General features: G+C 38.6%; 1 protein-coding gene across 3 annotated transcripts in view; it reads right to left on the reverse strand.

Moving 5' to 3' along the window:
• Nucleotides 1-649: 649 nt before the first annotated feature.
• Nucleotides 650-21,487, reverse strand: part of CDC25C (cell division cycle 25C) — a 34,373-nt gene continuing 13,535 nt past the window's right edge. The window contains exons 8-14 of one of the 3 annotated variants that reach the window (XM_068980850.1): nt 5,720-5,855; nt 4,594-4,695; nt 3,553-3,615; nt 2,176-2,274; nt 1,505-1,638; nt 1,004-1,115; nt 650-799 (exon numbers count right to left, since the gene is read on the reverse strand). In XM_068980850.1, the coding sequence (XP_068836951.1) occupies nt 650-799; nt 1,004-1,115; nt 1,505-1,638; nt 2,176-2,274; nt 3,553-3,615; nt 4,594-4,695; nt 5,720-5,855 (796 nt within the window). The remainder of the gene's footprint in view (nt 800-1,003; nt 1,116-1,504; nt 1,639-2,175; nt 2,275-3,552; nt 3,616-4,593; nt 4,696-5,719; nt 5,856-21,487) is intronic. The other 2 variants (XM_068980853.1, XM_068980852.1) reach the window with 2 other exon arrangements.

The following is a 21,487-nucleotide window of genomic DNA, read 5'->3' on the forward strand; positions in this document are numbered from 1 at the left end:
TTAGCAGGTCTGGAGTGGGCTGTGAAAACCTGCATTTCAAGCAAAGTTCAGATAATGCTGATGGACCAGGGCCCAAACTTTGAGAACCATGGTCTGGAGAAAAGCACTTTGGCCTCAGCTATGAATAGAGATGGCTACATCTTTGTCTGAAGGAGTTTAAATGTGGTGATTACTTCCTCACATACATCTTCTAGGATTTTTTCTCATTCATCAATGTTTATATTTCCATTTTTAAAAAAAGAAGAGGGAGGGAGACAAAGAAGGAAAATATAGAGAAAGAAGATGGACAATTCTCTCAACTCTCTCTTGCATAGCCAGAGCCCAGGAGAAAGATCTGGCTGACCTCTGAGAAGACGCGAGTAGTTAGAAAGAGGAATGCAACAGCCCCCTGAAGCAACATAAATCTCCATGCAACCCAAGGCTCCAACCTTAGAGAACTAGCTCAAGGACTTCCTCACTAGCCAGCAGCTCTACTAAAATGTAACCAATCCCCACGCCTGGGATTTCATTAGTTTGGCAGCCTGTTGGTTTGCTGACATCTTTTAACATCTTAGAATGAAAAGAGGCTGCATAGAAGATGGCCTCTTTCTGCTCAGGGTTTCTACAGTGCCTTTTGGTGAGTCCCAGGCAGCCAGTAGATGACCTGATATCATGGGCTCACATCCTTCACCAGTAAGGCAATCTGCGCCTGCAGCTGCCGCTCTCCTTCCCATGCTTTGCTCTGGTTTCGACACCTCAGCAGCTCAGCCTTATGGTCCTGGTGATGCATTGGGCAGTAGCTCTGTGGTTCACACAGCTCCTGAAAGGCAAGGGACAGAGTAAGGAATCCTCTTGATGCCTACAGTCTGCCCACAAGGTATAATAGAGATGCTATAGGGAGTGGCTTAGAAGGAACAGCACTTTCTTCTCAGAGGGCTTTGCAGGCCCTGGGAGCTGCATGTTAAAGTTGGCTCCCCCAAGTCTGGGCTCCCCCATTGCCCCACATGCCCCATCCAAGATTTACCATATATTCTGGAAAGAAGTCTCTGTAGCCCCCTTTGAGGATGTACAGTTCTGGGTAGTATAGTGCAGGATACTGGTTCATAGCCCTGTCCTCTTCTCTCAGAGAATGGCACCTTTAGAGAAAATCCAGAGATGGGTGAGATGGGAAAAAGCAAGTTCAGGATTCCATGGGTCACTCACTGGGGATGGGGAGGAAGAATAGACTTTCGTAACCCTCAAAAGGAGCTCCAGATCTTATTTTTGCAAAACAAGGTGCAAGCAGCACCGCTCTTTCTCCTTTCCTCCATTGGTACCTAATTCCAAATCCCTTTTCCTTCACTACTTCAAACCTTTGAATTGTAGAAACTTCTTTCTTCCACCTCCTTAACATTCTTTAAACTACAGTGGAAATAGTTCATTCATTTAGTCTCTGTCTGAACTGGGCTGGGAAGGTTCCCTGGCTGTAAGTCCCAACTCAAGATCCATCACCCTCTCCATGCCCTCTCCTTGTGTAGACACTCACATTCGGGGACCCCTCTCAGAGGAGAATTCACAATGGAACACGATGACTATTCTTTTCTGGTTATCCAAAGGGACAATGGGTTTCTTCAGAAAGAAGTTATACAGTTCTTCTTGACTGTACAAATTTAATGCTCCCTGTAAAATAATTTTATTAAGTATTTCCTTAAGGGTGAGAGAACGGGGCCAACACTTAGAAATAACTGGAATACCATCTTGAAATATTTAGTTCAGGAAGACTAGACTATTAAGTACTTTCAGAGTGGAAATCTACCTGTATCAACCTCCAGGGCCTGGCATGGAGCTTGGTTATATACTAGGTGCTCAATAAACATTTATAGAACGGAACTACCTGAAGTGTAGGGATTATCGTGAGAACTGTCTGTAAGCATTAAGTGTTTGCAAAGTGCTGCTCAGTCCCTGGATTAATGTTTTTATTTCCAGGTAGGAGCTTTTGGCTCCTATAGGAAAGAGGCAGATTGGTCTAGGAGGGAAAGGGAAAGTAAATTGCTCAAGCTTCACAGAATTACAACAGGAATGAGGGCTAACAACCTTGATGTATTCCAAATGTATAATGTCTGCCCTGGTTCCAGAGGTTGCAAGACCCTTTGCCTAGACTTCTTAATCAGTGGTATCTCCAGTCCCTCCCCTGCTAAGTCCTCAATATAACCTTACCTGAATGTGTCCTCCCAGGTACTCATATGGATAACGGCAATCGATGATATAAAACTTCTCAATCAGACCCTGGAACTCCCCTGATAGTAAGGCAGCCACCTGTACAGAAACTATGACTGAATACCCTGCCTCTTTGGAAGGAGAGAAGAGCCAGTCACCCAGTTCCTGATGTGTACTCCTTTTAGTCACTCAGGATCCCACTGTACGCCCAGCCTCCAAAGTCCCCCTATATTTGAAACATAGCAATGATGCAACCGCCCCCCATCAACCCTCTGCAAGTAAGAGAATAAAACAGGCAATGGCCTTTTGGAGAACCAAAACAGTCGGTATTGCCAGGACACAAGGGAGAAGATTCAAGCTATTTATTTGGAGGAAGACACGGCTGCAATCAACCTCTGAGAAGACACCCAAGGATTTCTGTAAGGGCACAGGTAGCAGCTAGAGGTCTCAATTTTATAAGAAGAAATGAGAAATGATTCCCCACTCTCCACTGTAAGATTAGAAAGCAAGTTTCTCAAAAGGGATATGGAAGGAAAGGGTTGATATCCAGAGGAGGAAACTTGAGCTACATGTGGTTATATAAATTGGTTCAAACTTTCCAGAGGAAACTTTGTAAATACTTATAAAAAAACAAATGTAATTACATTTTCAGCAAGTTCTTTTCTAGCATCTTAAGTAAACAGAAGTACATAAAGATAGGGCACAATAATGTTGATCTCACCATCGCTTTAGATTATCAAAATATTATAAATAACTTAAATAATAAAAGAGGTTTAGTTTAAAAAGTTATATATTATCAATATAACAGAATATTACATAGCCATCAAAGGGATAATACAGATTTTTTAAAAAATGATACAGAAAGATGTTTACAATGACTTACTAAGCTAACTATAAAATTACATGATTATGATACTATTTTTATAAAACTTATTATACCAGAATAAAATCTGTAAGGCCATAAGGAAAGTCTTACTAGTGCTTATCTCTGATGGTGAGACCTATGGGTAAAGTGACAAAATAATTATTGCACAAACTAGAATACTTTTAAGAGTGACAGAGAGCACAATATGCAGCAATAGGCATAAATGGAATTGCAACATGTAAACCAGGATGTAAGGCCAGCTAAATTGGGTGATTTTTACTTTTCTCCCTTCCCCTTCCTCCTTTCTTTCTTAGGTAACAATTATATATCATTTGCTTAATTACAAACAAAGGTGACATATAAGAGAGTTTTTTAACATAGCTTCAGCTGAATACAGAGCCCACATGAGTGAACAAAGTGAAAGAAATACAAATGGAAGTGGGGATTTTAGGGACAGAACAGACCAGATGGCAGCTTATGTAACCAGTTACCATCTCCAGAAATCTGCTTACTGTTTCTGGGTTGACGTACTTCAGATCTTGGTGTTTCCCTGACACGGTTGGCAGTGCACATACCTAGAAATACCCAAGAGCTAAAAAAACAGCAAGTTCTCTATATCCAAATTTGAAATCATGACCCGTATATTGTCCTATCCAAATGACATTTAAAACCCCACATGCCTTCAGAAATCAATGGTCTCAATATGCATATGCAACAATCCCATTTCTAAGAACTGAACCTAAAGAGCTAATTACGAATGTTTAAAATTTCTTAGATTTAGCTGCAAATATGTCCATCTTGGTACAGTTCATAAGGAAAATTTGTAGAAGTAAATAACAAGAAAGGATTTATCAGGAAATTACGGGCAGCCAAAAAAAAAATAGTGTGCTGCTATTAAAAGTGATGAAATGATGAAGAACTATTTATTAACATGAAAAGATGTTCCTGATATATCAAAGGAGATGGAATAAAACCTAAAAACAAACATGGAAAAACAAAAAGTGTATTTGTGTACATACATGTGTCTTTGTGAAAATAAATAGAGATATATACCAAAATATATACCAAAAAAATAGTAAACAAAAACAGTAATACTCTGGTAAGATCTGAGGTAGATTCCATTTTCTATCTTTTCTGTAGTCACCAAATATGATTTATATAATTTTTAAATATGTTTTTTAAAAAAGTAGAAAGCTTCATACTTGGGACTTCCCTGGCAGTCCAGTGATTAAGACTCTGTGCTTCTACTGCAGGGGACACAGGTTCGACCCCTGGTTAGGGAACTAAGGTTCCACATGCCATAGGGCACTACCAAAAAACAGAAAAAAAAGAAAGCCTCATACTTTTTCCACTTCTGTAGATATTTCCAGAGTGAATAAGGGACACTGTCTCATGAAAGGCTTAGGGCCTAGATCTACCACTATAGCACCTTCAGGTTATCAGTGAGTACTTGCTAAAGACGCATATTAATTAAACTTAGTGTCCTCTGGAAGCAGATAAGATTCAGATCCAAAATACAGGATGAAATATAAGATTGGTGCAACCAAACTCACCTTGGAGAAATCACCAATCAGAGGCCCCTGGTTTGAATCTTCCTCCAGCATCTGAGTCATATTGATGTCACAGAGGGAGACTATTTTCTTTAGACCTAAGCCCTAAAGACAAGATTCCCCCCACCCCAATCCTCATGTTAAAGGTTTAAAAACCAAGGGAAGGAAGGAATGTTGGGAGATTCATTAAAAATATGCATACTCTTTGATCTAATAATTCTACTTGTTTTACTAAGAAAATAAAGATATGTAGAAAGATTTGGCTATTAAGGATGCTTACAATAGAGAAAAATTACTAATAAATTAAATGATCAGTAACAGGATCTTGGTTAAACAAATCATATCCACACATTATTGATTACTATTAAGGAGGCCTGGCGTGCTGCGATTCATGGAGTTGCAGAGAGTTGGACACAACTGAGCAACTGAACTGAACTGAAGGAATAAAAAGTAAGCTGTAAATTAACTTCATTAACTTGAAAATAAGACATCATTAAGTAGGTTAGAAAACATGTATTTTGTAATGCCTCTTTAATAAAAGAAAAAATATATTTGCATTAAAAAAAGTCTGAAAGGCTATACATTATTAACAGTAATTAACTCTGGCCTATGTGATTATGCATATTTTGCAATGGCTTCTTTTTGCTTATTTGAATTTTCTATTTTTCTATAATGTCATATACTGATTTTATAAAATAGCCAAATGTACTGAGATTTCTTTTTTAAAAGAGAGATACAGGATGAGGGCTAAGTTTCTCAGAATTTGCTTTCCAGCAAACCAGTGTGCTCTATGATGTTATTTCTGTCCAAATGCCTATAAAACAGCAATAAATGTCCTTCTCAATCAGAGTTCCCTTGTATTCTCTCAGATCTTAAAAAAGGTGGTTGGGAAGACAATACAATGACATCATTTCCAAAATTATAATATAACATATTTATTATTAAATACTTTATATATGGGTGCAGATGTAGAAAAGGAAAATGGAAAGAGGAGATAAAGGTAAAAGTACAAGGCCCAAAGCTATGCCAAAGCAACCCCCAACCCAGAAAGGTGGAGAAGATGAGATAAAGATTAAAGAGACTGTCTTTTTAAAAAGTTTCTGACAAAAAAAAAGAAAAAAAGTCTTACCTTTCCGAGCTCTTTGTGGTTTGAACAATACTTCTTTTTTACTTTATCTGGTATTGTGCTGTCCTTGAATTTTACCACCTGCTTCAGACTTGGACTGTTCAAGCTGTCTGGCACTGACGAGGAGCGATACAGGGAGCTCCAGTTCAGAGGTGGCTGTTTGGAAACATGAAACCCCATAGTTCTTATTCCTTGAAGTGTGTCTGCAGGCCAGCACTGTGAACCTCCCCTGGGAGGTTGTTAGAAATGCAGAATCCCAGATGATAGGCTTCTTCCCAAACCTGATGAATTAAAATTTGCACTCTAACAAGATGCCCAGGTGATTCCTAGAAACACTTAAGTTTGAGAAACAATGCCCCAGGTAAGGAACCTGTCTTCCCTTCCTCATTAACACCTTCTCCTCAGACTCCATGATGTTCCATCTCTAAGATGTTTTAACTCCAGCCAAATTCTCAACCTGATCATCATACATGACAATACTTGTAGAAAAAAGCAAATGCAAGCTTAATTTCTCTAGTCATATGATAGCTTCTCCTTGGGATCCTAAGACCCTGACTATCAAGATTTAAGAATCCCAACAAAGCCGAAGATAACAAGCCAAAAAAGTTAGCCTAGGTGAAAAGTACTAAGAAGCAAGAGTGTATAGTTGTCCCTTGAGACAACTGTGAGGTATCTGTGAGAGGCTGGTTCCAGGACCCCCACAGATACCAAAATCTGGGGGTGCTCAAGTCCCTTATTTAAAATCATGTAGTATATTCTATGAACATCCTTCTGTACATTTATTTAATTTATTTATTGACCATGCTGCACAGCATGTGAAATCTTAGTTTCCTGACCAGAGATCAAACCTATGCCCCATGCAGTTGAACTGCAGAGTGGTTAACCCAGGGAATGCCCTCTTGTATATTTTAAATCATTTCCAGATTGCTTATAATATGTGTGTGTGCATGTGTGTGCATGCGCACGCACACTCATGCATGCATGCTAAGTCACTTCAGTCGTTTCTGACTCTTTGCAACCCTGTGGACTGTAGTCTGACAGGTTCCTCTGTCATGGATTTTCCAGGCAAGAATATTGGAGTGGATTGCCATGCCCTCCTCCAGGGGATCTTCCTGACCCAGGGTCGAACCCACATCTCCTGCATCTCCTGCATTGGCAGGTGGACTTTTTACCACTATGCTACCTTGGAAGCCTGCTTATAATACCTAATACAATGTAAATGCTATGTAAATAGTTTCCCATGTAGGCAAATTCAAGCTTGCTTTTTGGAACTTCCTTCATGGGAAAAAAAGAAAACTTAAAAAAAAGTTTTTTTTTTCAATCTGTGCAGTGAAAGAGGAAAACTATCATTCAGGCTTAAAAGAGGTTAATGGGAGGAGAAAAACAGCAAAATAAGCAGAATGCAAGGGAAAGGGAAATAATAGAATCTAATATCAGGATGAGGACCAGATGGCTTTACAGCTGAATTCTACCAAAAATTTAGAGAAGAGCTAACACCTATCCTACTCAAACTCTTCCAGAAAATTGCAAAGGAAGGTAAACTTCCAAGCTCATTCTATGAGGCCACCATCACCCTAATACCAAAATCTGACAAAGATGCCACAAAAAAAGAAAACTACAGGTCAATATCACTGATGAACATAGATGCAAAAATCCTTAACAAAATTCTAGCAAACAGAATCCAACAATATATTAAAAAGATCATTCATCATGACCAAGTGGGCTTTATCCCAGGGATGCAGATCAATCAATGTAATACACCACATTAACAAATTGAAAGATAAAAACCATATGATTATCTCAATAGATGCAGAGAAAGCCTTTGACAAAATTAAACATCCATTTATGATAAAAACTCTCCAGAAAGCAAGAATAGAAGGAACATACCTCAACATAATAAAAGCTATATATAACAAACCCACAGCAAACATTGCCCTCAATGGTGAGAAATTGAAAGCATTTCCCCTAAAGTCAGGAAAAAGAAAAGGGTGCCCACTCTCACCACTACTATTCAATATAGTTTTGGAAGTTTTGGCCACAGCAATCAGAGCAGAAGAAGAAATAAAAGGAATCCAATTTGGAAAAGAAGAAGTAAAACTCTCACTATTTGCAGATGACATGATCCTCTACATAGAAAACCCTAAAGACTCCACCAGAAAATTACTAGAGCTAATCAATGAATATAGTAAAGCTGTAGGATATAAAATTAACACACAGAAATCCCTTGCATTCTTATACACTAACAATGAGAAAACAGAAAGAGAAATTAAGGAAACAATTCCATTCACCATTGCAATGAAAAAAATAAAATACTTAGGAATATATCTACCTAAAGAAACAAAAGACCTATATATAGAAAACTATAAAACACTGATGAAAGAAATCAAAGAGGACACAAACAGATGGAAAAATATACTATGTTCATGGATTGGAAGAATCAATATAGTGAAAATGAGTATACTACCCAAAGCAATCTATAGATTCAATGTAATTTCTATCAAGCCACCAATGGTATTTTTCACAGAACTAGAACAAATAATTTCACAATTTGTATGGAAATACAGAACTAGAACAAATAATTTCACAATTTGTATGGAAATACAAAAAACCTCAAATAGCCAAAGCAATCTTGAGAAAGAAGAATGGAACTGGAGGAATCAACCTGCCTGACTTCAGGCTCTACTACAAAGCCACAGTCATCAAGACAGTATGCTACTGGCACAAAGACAGAAATATAGATCTATGGAACAAAAGAGAAAGCCCAGAGCTAAATCCACACACCTATAGACACCTTATCTTTGACAAAAAAGGCAAGAATATACAATGGAGAAAAGACAATCTCTTTAACAAGTGGTGGTGGGAAAACTTGTAAAAGTCAACTTGTAAAACTTGTAAAAGTCAACCACTTGTAAAAGAATGAAACTAGAACACTTTCTAACACCATACAAAAAAATAAACTCAGAATGGATTAAAGATCTAAACATAAGACCAGAAACTATAAAACTCCTAGAGGAAAACATAAGCAAAACACTCTCAGACATAAATCACAGCAGGATCCTCTATGACCTACCTCCCAGAGTAATGGAAATAAAAGCAAAAATAAACAAATGGGACCTAATTAAACTTAAAAGATTTGTACAATGAAGGAAACTATAAACAAGGTGAAGACAGCTTTCAGAATGGGAGAAAATAATTGCAAATGAAGCAACGGACAAAGAATTAATCTCAAAAATATACAAGCAACACCTGCAGCTCAATTCCAGAAAAATAAAAGACCTAATCAAAGAGTGGGCCAAAGAACTAAACAGACATTTCTCCACAGAAGACATACAGAGGGCTAACAAACACATGAAAAGGTACTCAACATCACCCATTATCAGAGAAATGCAAATCAAAACCACAATGAGGTACCATTTCACACCAGTCAGAATGGCTGCTATCCAAAAGTCTACTAACGATAAATGCTAGAGAGAGTGTGGAGAAAAGGGAACCCTCTTACACTGTTGGTGGGAATGCAACTAGTACAGCCACTATGGAGAACAGTGTGACGATTCCTTAAAAAACTGGAACTAGAACTGCCATATGACCCAGCAATCCCACTACTGGGCATAGACACCGAGGAAATCAGAATTGAAAGAGACACGTGTACCCCAATGTTCATCACAGAACTGTTTATAATAGCCAGGACATGGAAGCAACCTAGATATCCATCAGCAGATGAATGGATAAGAAAGCTGTGGTACATATACACAATGGAATATTACTCAGCCATTAAAAAGAATACATTTGAATCAGTTCTAAAGAGGTGGATGAAACTGGAGCCTATTATACAGAGTGAAGCCACAAAGAAAAACACCAATACAGTATACTAATGCATATATATGGAATTTAGAAAGATGGTAATGATAACCCTATATGCAAGACAGCAAAAGAGACACAGATGTATAGAACAGTCTTTTGGACTCTGTGGGAGAAGGTGAGGGTGGAATGATTTGAGAGAATAGCATTGAAATATGTATATTATCATATGTGAAACAGATCACCAGTCCAGGTTAGATGCATGAGAAAGGGTACCCAGGGCTGGTGCACTGGGATGACTCAGAGGGATGGGATGGGGAGGGAGGTCGGAGGAGGGTTCAGGATGGGGAACATATGTACACCCATGGCTGATTCATGTCAATGTATGGCAAAACCACTACAATACTGTAAAGTAATTAGCCTCCAACTAAAATAAATAAATTGGAAAAAAAATCAGGATGACCATTATAGGATTGATACTATGAAGCCTATGAGGAAGAAAAAAATGGATTAAATACCATGGGAGCTGCTCACCCAGGAATAGACTAAGTACAGAAGTACAGACTAATTGTCTCTTTGAAAGATATGATATGGGTGTTATATATCCAGATGCAGGGGGATATATTAAAAGATCTCTGATAGCAACTTTAAACTAATCCAAGATTCTTATCCTCTGTTTTCCTTCTTTATATACTTATCTCACTAACTGCCATGGATTGATTTAGAAGCAGGCTAGGCCATAAGAGAGTCAAAATTGGAAAACATATTGATAGTCAATGGTTTCTGGGAGAAGAAAGTAAGAACATCAGTAATTTACTGTACAACAACACAATAACTACATCTACACAACAGTATTTGTCACACCCATGGTCCTGTCTAAAGAAAACTTGATTGTTCATGGTACCAGTTAAAGGTACAGATCACATTTGATATACCAACATTCTATACCTACTTTTTCCCTTGGACCCCTGCCAGTCAACACCCTATAGTCTCCACAATCCTACTGCAAGCCACTGGTGACTGGACCATATTGCTGACTGAACACTCCTATTTAGTGGTCAAAAATATGTAAACATAATCTGGGTCAATCAGGTTCCCTCTCTGGGAGTCAAACTTGCAAAATGTCAAAATAATTAGGCAGCAGTAAAAGCCAAAGTTTTATTAAAAGGAAGGAGCCAAGAGATACAGTCAAGATCATGACACCAGTGATGAATGGATGGATGAACCAAAGGTATAGTGGTTGAGGAGATGTGGTAAAGAACTGAGAAGCAGGCTACCCAGCCTCCATGAATGACTTCCCTTCGTATTACTTCAGTTTTGCCCTGAGAAGAATGCAGGAGAAAGCTAGATCATAATTTCAAATTTGCTGGCCTTAGTCAATCTTTATTTCTTTAACCAAAGGAGCCTCTCTAGAACACACTGTAATTATTAAGCAAAGAGTTTATTTTAAAGAGTTTGAATTAACTATCTACTAAGTGAAATGTATCCATTTATTAGCATTACATCTAAGAAATCTTTGCCTAACATAGGGTCATAAGCATTCTTCTCGTTTCTTTCTTCAGCTGTTCTACACTCTTATGTTTAGGCCCATGATTCATTTTGTGTAAAGTTATATATATGATATGAAGTATGCTGCTGCTGCTGCTAAGTCGCTTCAGTTGTGTCCGACTCTGTGCGACCCCATAGACAGCAGCCCACCAGGCTCCCCCGTCCCTGGGATTCTCCAGGCAAGAATACTGGAGTGGGTTGCCATTTCCTTCTCCAGATAAGAAGTATAGATTGAAGTTTTTGTTTTACACATGGATTTTCCATTGCTCCAGCACAGTTTGTTGAAGAGACTATGCTTTCTGCATTTAATTGGTTTTGTATCTTCATCTATTATCAATTGACCATACATGCATAGGTCTATTTCTCAAATCTCTATTCTGTTGCACTGAAGCTTTAGGTTTTTGGTAGCTATTATGATGGCAATAATGAGGGTGATAAACATCTCTTTGGGTTTCATATAGTCCAAGGACAAGAAGCCAGAAATAAACGTTCACAGAAAACTATTTCAACAAACAGAAACAGCTACTAGTGCTTTGATAGGTTATTTCCAATACATTTACATAAAAACAAATGGCAACTGACTGCAAAGACTATAAGTGCTAAGTCATAGAGGAACAATAATGATACTTTAGCTTTGTCTAGCTAGTCAGGAGTTTCCCAGCGTCCAGAAGCTGGTGAGGGCAGATCCCAGGTCCAGCTGTCTTAGATCTACCAACTAATGGCTTTCACTGTTTAAGGAATTAATGAACACTTTCCAAATCTGGGAATTTTTAAGCACTGAAAAGACCAGAAAGAAAAAAGCTCAATTCTATCTTTAGATTTTTAAACTGGATAATTATTTCATAAACTGAAGAGGCATCACCATTTCTTCATAGCTTATATGCTCTTTAACACACACAGACTTGGCTTCTGTCTGTACCACTCTACTGCTCTTATCAAGGTTATCAATAATCTTCTTGTAACATCAGTCACTTCTTTAGCCCTGTATCATCCTGAATCACACAGTGGCTTCCATTGACTTGGCTACTTCCTTCTTCTTTAGCTTCAGTGGCACTACCTAGTTTCTGAGTTTAGTCCTTGTATAGGCAACCATTTACTGAAAAAACTGTGATTCTTCTAACTCTCCGACTCCTGTCTTCTTTGTCAAGTTTCCCCACCTATCAAACCTTGAATAGATGTTGGATTCAGAGCTAGGACCTGGCCTTTTTTCTAGGTGATTTTTTCCTACTCATTAATTTAGATTTTTCCCTCTATGATGATGATCCTCAAATTTCTATCTCAAGACCTCTGTTCTTACTTCCAGACTTCCATATTTACATACCTGTTAGACAATTTTCAAGTACATACCAGGTGACATAGCAGTGAATAAGAGGGTGGAAGAGACAAATAAACATAATCTGTACTTTCATATACTGATAAGTGCCATAAGTGAAAAAGAAAAGATAAAAGATAGGAAAAATACTGGGGTTAGAAGCTTGTCGGGAAAGGCTTTCTGACAAATGTGGAGATCTGAGACTGAAATGAGGGAGAAAATCATGTTTGCCCAGGGGAAGTGTTCTAGGCTGCAGGAACAACAAATGCTCTGGTGAGAATGGCAAAACCAATGATGGCAGAATTTAGGATGGTTCCAGCTTCCCTGGTGGCTCAGAGATTAAAGTGTATGCCTGCAATGCAGGAGACCTGGGTTTGATCCCTGGGTCAGGAAGATCCCCTGGAGAAGGAAATGGCAACCCACTCCAGTATTCTTGCCTGGAGAATCCAATGGATGGAGGAGCCTTGTGAGCTACAGTCCACGGTGTCGCAAAGAGTCAGACATGACTGAGCGACTTCACTTTCATTTTTAGAAAGCTCAAAAACCTGAAGCAATACTGGACTTCCCTGGTTGTCCAGTGGTTAAGAATCTGCCTGCCAGTGCAGTGGATGCAGGCTTGATTTCATAAACCTGCAAATCTTGGGGAAGATTTCACATGCCATAGAGCAGCTAAGTCCATGTACCACAACTACTGAAGTCCAAGAACCCTAGAGCCTGTACTCTACAACACAAGCCACCACAAGGAGAAGCCCACACAGTACAGTGAAGACCTAGCACCACCAAAAATAAATAAATATTAAGAAAAAGAAAACTGAAGTAATACTATAAACCAACTAGATATAAAGGACAACTGTAGAATACTGTACCCAACAACAGTATTCTCAAATACACATTCTACTCAAATAAACATGGAACAGCCTCCAGGATAGACTATATACTAGGATATTGATAAAAGAACTCAATAAATTTTAAGAATTGAAGTGATATAAAGTATGCTCTTTGAACACAATAGAAAATTAGAAATTTATAACAGAAAAAAATCTGGAAAATTCACAAATGTGGAAATTAACACACTCCTAAATAACCAATGGGTCAACAATGATCATGAAAGAAATCAGAAAATATTTTGAGATGAACAAGAATGAAGATATAACATACAAAAACTTGGGTAAAAATTCAGCTAAACCAGTGATTAGATGAAATTTATAGCTCTAAGTACCTATAAAAAAAGAAGAAAGAATTCAAGTCAATGACCTAGAAATAACTAAATCCAAGCAGGAGGAAGGAAATAATGGATTAGAGCAAAATTCAATGAAGTAGAGAATAGAAAAACAATAGAGAGGGGCTTTCCTGGTGGTCCAGTGATGAAGAATCCACTTTCCAATGCAGGGGATGCAGGTTCAATCCCTGGTTGGGAAACTAAGATCCTGCAAGCCATATGGCATGGCCAAAAAATACAATACAATAACTTTAAAAAAAAAAATTCTCAAAGAAAAACTCAGGTCCAGACACCTTCACAGGTGAATTCTGCCTAACATTTTAAAAAATGAAAACCAATCCTATACAAACTCTTTCAGAAAACTGAAAGAGAGAATTCTTTCCAATTGATGACATTTCACTGATACCAATACCAAAGACATTATAAGGAAAACAAAACAATGAAGATCAATATTGCTCACAAACATGGATGTTAAAATTCTCAACAAAATTTTAGTAAATTAAATCCAACAATACATAAAAAGAATAATATATCATTAATGATTAATCAAAGGAATGCAAGGTTGTTTTAACAAAGATCAATAAATGTAATTCACAGTATTAGTAGGTTAGAAAAAGAACTCATATGATCATCTCAGTAGATACACAGGAAGCACATGACAAAATCTAGTACTTGTTCCTGCTAAAATATCTCAGTGAACTAGGGAAAAGAAGGAAACTTCCTCACCTGGTAAGGGACATCTCGAGAAACTTACAGCTAACATTATAGTCAATAGAGAAAGTCAGGATGCTTTTCCTGTAAGATCAGGTACAGGCAAGGGGTTCTCAATAATTACGATTGTAAACGAATCCTGATACAAAAAAAAAAAAATTGATAACTATCAATCTAAGAGAAAGAGGAAAATAGATAATATAGGAGAGAGGAAGAGAGAGAAGTACTGTAGGAGCAAACAAGAAGAGATGCTTCCATCTGACTCAGAGGTTTTGCAAAGTTTTTACAACAGACCATAAGGCCCTATATGATCTGTCCAGGTACCTGCCTTCTGCCCTTATCTACCACTCTGCATGTGCTCACTGCTCCAGCTTTCTTGCTCTTCCATGAATATGCCAGGCATTCTGCCATCTCAGAGGCACTCACTTTCTTTTCCTTCTGCCTGGAAGAACTCATTCCTCCTGATAGCTGCTGCTTGGCTCCACTGCTGCTTCAGAAGTCTGCTCATTCTCAGAGAGATATTCTCTAACCTATGCAACCTACCAAAAAGATCAACTTCCAGACTTCCCTGGTGGTGCAGCGGTCAAGACTCCATGCTTCCACTGCAAGGGGCACAGGTTCAACTCTTAGTTAAGAAAGTTCCACATGCCATGCAGTGCAGCCAAATATATATATATATAAACTCCCATTCTACCACATTGTAATCCAAGCACTCTCCATTCTTCTTACTCCACTTTTTTTTTTACCATAGTATTTTTACTATCAGCCAATTATAAATATATTTGGGATTTTTCTATTACCTCTTGACTAGAATGTAAGCTCCACAAGAGCAGGGACTTGTGCTATGTTCACTACTGTAACCCCAGGATTATTGAATGAACGAATGCAAAGGGTGCAGTGTAAATGGGTGAAAGGGCTGAGTTTACATCTGAGCAAGGACATTTTGTTTCATGTAAATAGAGGAATGGCAGATCATATGAATACCAGAGAAGATGGGTTGCTATATTTGGTGAGAAAAGGTAGTTTTCTACTGCTTGCTTCTGTTTTCTTTGAAACCAGACACTTCAAACTTCACATATCTAGTCATCCTTGACCCATCCTTCCTTCATAGCCTATATCCAACCCACCAGGTCCTGTTAATTCTATATCCAAAGTGTATTTTGAATTCATCCACTTCTCTCTGTCCCACAGCCACCACCTTAGTTCAGGCTACCAACAATCTCCCTGGGATTGTTGCAATTGCTTCCTACTCTTACCTACTTCCAACTCCTTCCTCTCCCCTCCCCCAACTCTTATCCATTTCCTCTTCCAGCAACAAGTGTGGTCTTTATAAATCAGATTATACTAGTGCCCTGCTTAAAACCCTTCAATAACTTCCCACTTTATTTATTTAGAATAAAATTGAAAAACTTGCCATAGCCTAGAGGCTCTGCACGATTTGTCTCCTACCTACCTCTCCTTTCCTACCTAGGGAAATTTTTCCCTCACTCACACTGGTTTCTCAGCTCCTTGAACACACCAGGATCTTTTCACCTTGGGACTCTGGCACTTAACAATATTCCCTTGTCATGGAACAATCTAGTTATGTATGGTACCTTATCAACTCCTGTCATGTACAGTTCCTTATCAGTTCAGTTCAGTCACTCAGTCGTGTCTGAACTTGCAACTCAATGAACTGCGGCATACCAGGCTTCCCTGTCCATCACTAACTCCCAGAACTTGCTCAAACTTATGTCCATCGAGTTGGTGATGCCATCCAACCATCTCATCCTCTGTCATCCCCTTCTCCTCCTGCTTTCAATCTTTCCCAGCATCAAGGTCTTTTCCAATGAGTCAGTTCTTCACATCAGGTGGCCAAAGTATTGGAGCTTCAGCATCAGCATCAGTCCTTCCAATGAATATTCAGGACTGATTTCCTTTAGGATTGACTGGTTTGATCTCCTTGCTGTCCAAGGGACTCTCAAGGGTCTTCTCCAGTTCAAAAGCATCCATTCTTCAGTGCTCAGCTTTCTTTATGGTCCAACTCTCACACCTATACATGACTACTGGAAAAACCATAGCTTTGACTAGACAGATTTTTATTGGCAAAGTAATGTCTCTGTTTTTTAATATGCTGTCTTGGTTGGTCATAGCCTTTCTTCCAAGGACCAAGTGTCTTTTAATTTCATGACTGTAGTCACCATCTGCTGTGATTTTGGAGCCCAAGAAAATAAAGTCTCTCACTGTTTCCCCATCTATTTGCCATGAAGTGATGGGACTGGAGGCCATGATCTTCATTTTTTGAATGTTGAGTTTTAAGCCAGCTTTTTCACTCTCCCCTTTCACTTTCATCAAGAGGCTCTTTAATTCCTCTTCGCTTTCTGCATTAGGGTGGTGTCATCTGCATATCTGAGGTTATTGATATTTCTTCCCCAATCTTGATTCCAGCTTGTGCTTCATCCAGTCTGGCATTTCACATGATGTACTCTGAATATAAGTTAAATAAGCAGAATAACAACATACAGCCTTGATGTACTCCTTTTCCTATTTGGAACCAGTCTGTTGTTCCATATCCAGTTCTAACTATTGCTTCTTGACCTGAATAGAGATTTCTCAGGAGGCAGGTAAGGTGGTTTGGTATTCCCATCTCTTTCAGAATTTTCCACAGTTTATTGTGATCCACACAGTCAAAAGCTTTATCATAGTCAATGAAGCAGATGTTTTTCTGGAATTCTCTTGCTTTTTCTGTGATCCAAAGGATGTTGGCCATTGGATCTCTGGTTCCTCTTCCTTTTTCTAAATCTAGCTTGAACATCTTAAAGTTCTTGGTTCATGTACTGTTGAAGCCTAGCTTGGAGAATTTTGAACATTACTTTGCTAGTGTGTGAGATGAGTACAATTGTGCAGTAGTTTGAACATTCTTTGGCATTGCTTCTCTTTGGGATTGGAAGGAGTTGATAGTTCCTTATCAACTCATCCTAATTGATTCAGGACTTTCTCACTTTTAGAATGAAAGTCCCATGTCCTGAGAACTTCCTCAGTTTCAGGGAAACTGGGACAGTTCATGAATCTGTTCTCAACTAAGTATCTCCTGTTTGAGGAGGCCTTTCCTAAGGCCTTTCCATTTAAAGGAGGTAATAGCGTCTTCTGTCAAGACGCTATATTGGTCCTCATTTTGTTTCCTACATTACACTTAGACAATTTGCAATAGTTAAATTATTTTGTCTCTATCACAGTCATTTGCAATTTGGCTACTAACCATCCTATTTTAGTAAAATCTCAAACTAGACAGAACGCAGCCTTGCCTCCTGATAAGAAGACAAAAGGGGACAGATAATCCCTTTTCCGTTCTCTTATAGTCAACTTCATATTCTTGACTGGATTTTGAACCTTGAGGAACAATACAAAAGCACCACATTGGTTAAGATGTTTTTATGCTGCATCACAATGGACAATATAGTAGGTGGCAGCAATGTCCCTGATCAAGAGTCCAGCAGCAAGGTGGGTTATGTTCTGTGGCAGGGGGCCAGTAATAGTGGCACTTAGAATTTAGCCAGCAAGTGGTGGCATCCAGAACACAACGTTCCTATAGTAGCACTTTGGCTGGGCCTCATCTTATTTTCCAAACTTCCTGGTAATTTTCCAAGTTCCTCAATATCTTCCAGAAAAATCTTTTTTCTGCCTGAGGTACTAGAATATATTTCTGTTATTTGCAACCAAGAACTCGAACTAAGTTCATCTAGTAAGTTGATGAACATGTTTTTTGGTTTTGGGTTTTCATGTCTTTATGTCAGGAATATAAACCCCAAGAGGGCATAAACCTAGTCTGTTTTGTTCACTATTGTATCACAGTGCCTGACCCTTAACAAGTGTCAACAGGGTTTTTTTTTAAGAAATGAATCAAAAATCACAAAGGTTATACCAATGTCCTTGCTTTATAAGGTATCCCATTCCATTTAGGATCAAAGAGATAAACCAGTAACAGAAAATCCCTACACTTTTTCTAATCTAAAATCTACTGCAATGCACAGTCTTAAACAGTAGGCTCTCAATAAAAAATTACTTTATAAGAGTCATAATCCAAGAAAACAAGCCAATAAAGAGATTTAATATTTATTAAAGATCAACAAAATAAATACCTAACAGCCACATGTTATTTTTCCATGTAAACAAACAAAATTTCAGAGTGTTTATTGGGGTGAGTCTATTTTAAATTCACGGTCATATAATGTTTATATCATACAATTCAAAATGAACAATGTTTCTAAGACTGTGAAAGATCATCAATCAGCAAAGCAAGATTCAATTTTGTCCACTGTTATTGTACTTATAATTTCACAAAAGCAGTTTAAACACTTCAGAAAAATTTAAAACAATAAAGTTGAAAACAAAAGAAATTTCTTTTTAATCAACATTAAATTCAACTTTATTATGTTAATAACTATTGAGACTTGTCCGTATTAATGCCAACATTTTACAAATATGAAGACTAACTTGTATTTCAAGAGCAACACTAAGGTTCATTTCACAATGGGCTTTTTTGTTTTTTTTCCAAAAGGCCTAGTAGCATTTTCCCCATGCTAACTATCCTTAACTTGCTTTTTCCACAGATCTACTCTCCATAATCAGCAAGTCCTCAAAAATGTTTAATTTAGGAAGGTCACTGTCAATTCTCCCAATACCCAGTCTGCCCCTTTTGGATTGTTATCTTGGTTCTGTTGTTTTCCCAGAAACCAAGGAAATTGAAAGAAAACAGAATTTAATTTAGTGGAGGGGGTTCAGAATGGGGGGACATATGTGCATCCATGGCTGATCCATGTCAGCGTAAGGTAAAAACCATAATACTGTAAAGTAATTATCTTCCAACTAAAATTAATTAATTTTAAAAAAATAAAAAATACATTTTTAAACTTCAATTTATACTGCAGTGGCTCGCAGACTTAAGTGTGCATCAAAATCACCTGGAGGAACTATTGAACTAGATTGTTGGGCCCCACTCACAAAGATTCTGATTCAGATCTGGGGTCAGTTCAGTTCAGTTTCTCACTCATGTCCAGCTCTTTGTGATCCCATGGACCGCAGCATGCCAGGCTTCCCTGTCCATCAACAATTCCCAGAGCTTGCTCAAACTCAAGTCCATCCAGTCAATGATGTCATCCAACCACCTCATCCTGTGTCTTCCCCTTCTCTTGCCTTCAATCTTTCCCAGCATCAAGGTCTTTTCCAATGAGTCAGTTCTTTACATCAGGTGGCCAAGTAATGGAGCTTCAGCTTCAGCATCAGCCCTTCCTTACAATGAATATTCAGGACTGATTTCCTTTAGGATTGACTGGTTTGATCTCCTTGAAATTCAAAGGACTCTGAAGAGTCTTCTCCAACACCACAGTTCAAAAACATCAATTCTTCGGCACTCAGCTTTCTTTATGATCCAACGCTCACATCCATCCAGGACTACCGGAAAAACCATAACTTTGACTAGACTGATCTTTGTCAGCAAAGTAACGTCTCTGCTTTTTAATATGCCATCTAGGTTTGTCACAGCTTTTCTTCCAAAGGAGCAAGTGTCTTTTAATTTCATGGCTGCAGCCACCATCTGCAGTGATTTTGGAGCCCAAGAAACTAAATTCTCACTGTTTCCACTGTTTCTCCATCTATTTGCCATGAAGTGATGGGACTGGATGCCAGCTTCTGCTTCATCCAGCCTAGTTATTTCACACAATGTACTCTGCACATAAGTTAAATAAGCAGGGTGACAATATACAGCCTTGATGTACTCCTTTCTCAATCTGGAAGCAGTCTGTTGTTTCATGTCCAGTTCTAACTGCTGCTTCTTGACCTGCATACAGATTTCTCAGGAGGTGGGTAAGGTGGTCAGTGGTCTGGTATTCCCATCTCTTGAAGAATTTTCCAGTTTGTTGCTATCCACACAGTTGATAAGGCTTTATCATAGTCAATGAAGCAGAAGTAGCTATTTTTCAGGAATTATCTTGCTTTTTCTATGATCCAATGGATGTTGGCCATTTGATCTATGGTTTATCTGCCTCTTCTAAACCCAGCTTGAACATCTGGAAGTTCTCGGTTCACGTACTGCTGAAGCCTAGTTTGGAGAATTTTGAGCATTACTTTCTTAGCCTGTGAGATGAGTGCAACTGTGCACTAGTTTGAACATTCTTTGGGACGGGAATGAAAACTGACCTTTTCCAGTCCTGTGGCTACTGCTGTGTTTTCCAAATTTGCTGGCATATTGAGTGCAGCACTTTCACAGTATCATCTTTTAGGATCTGGGGTGGGGCCCATATATTTGTATGGCTAAGAAGTTCCTACCTGATACTTAGGCTCCTGCTCCAGGGACCATACTTTATAGAGAGTTCTAGACCTGTGCTATTCATTATAGAAACACAAACCACACATGGCTATTTGAATGAATTAAAACTAACAAAAAAAATTCAGTTCCTCAGTGGCACTCAGTTCAGTTCAGTCACTCAGTCGTGTCTGACTCTTTGCGACCCCATGAACTGCAGCACGCCAGGCCTCCCAGTCCATCACCAACTCCCAGTGGCACTACCCACATTTTAAGTTCTCAATGCCTCATGTGGCTAGTAGCTAGTGGATACTGTATCAAATATTAAATATTTCCATCATCTCTGAAAGTTAAACTGAACAGCATCACTTTAGATAATTGCTTAACCATCTTTCTTAACATTTTAGTTCATTCAGACTCTGTATATTCAGCTTACCAAGCCTGCTGAACAAGCAATGATCATTTTTCTAAGTCCCTAGTAGTAAGATTTCTTTTTTTTTTTCCTTCCAGCTGAAAATTATTTTTTTTTTCCAGCCATGCCACAAGGATTCTGGGATCTTATTTTCCCTACCTGGTATTTAACACTGCCCTTGGCAGTGAGAACATAGAGTCCTAACCATTAGACTGCCAGGGAATTCCCCTTTGTATGATTTTTACCTCCCAGGTATCTTCAGCAGGAGACACCATAGTTCAGTTCAGTTCAGTGGCTCAGTCGTGTCCAACTCTTTGCAACCCCATGAATTGCAGCATGCCAGGCCTCCCTGTCCATCACCAACTCCTAGAGTTTACCCAAACTCATGTCCATTGAGTCGGTGGTGCCATCCAACCATCTCATCCTCTGTCGTCCCCTTCTCCTCCAGCCCTCAATCTTTCCCAGCATCAGGGTCTTTTCAAATAAGTCAG

This window comes from Capricornis sumatraensis, chromosome 9 (genome assembly GCF_032405125.1).
Source record: "Capricornis sumatraensis isolate serow.1 chromosome 9, serow.2, whole genome shotgun sequence".
In the NCBI taxonomy this organism is placed as follows: domain Eukaryota; kingdom Metazoa; phylum Chordata; class Mammalia; order Artiodactyla; family Bovidae; genus Capricornis; species Capricornis sumatraensis.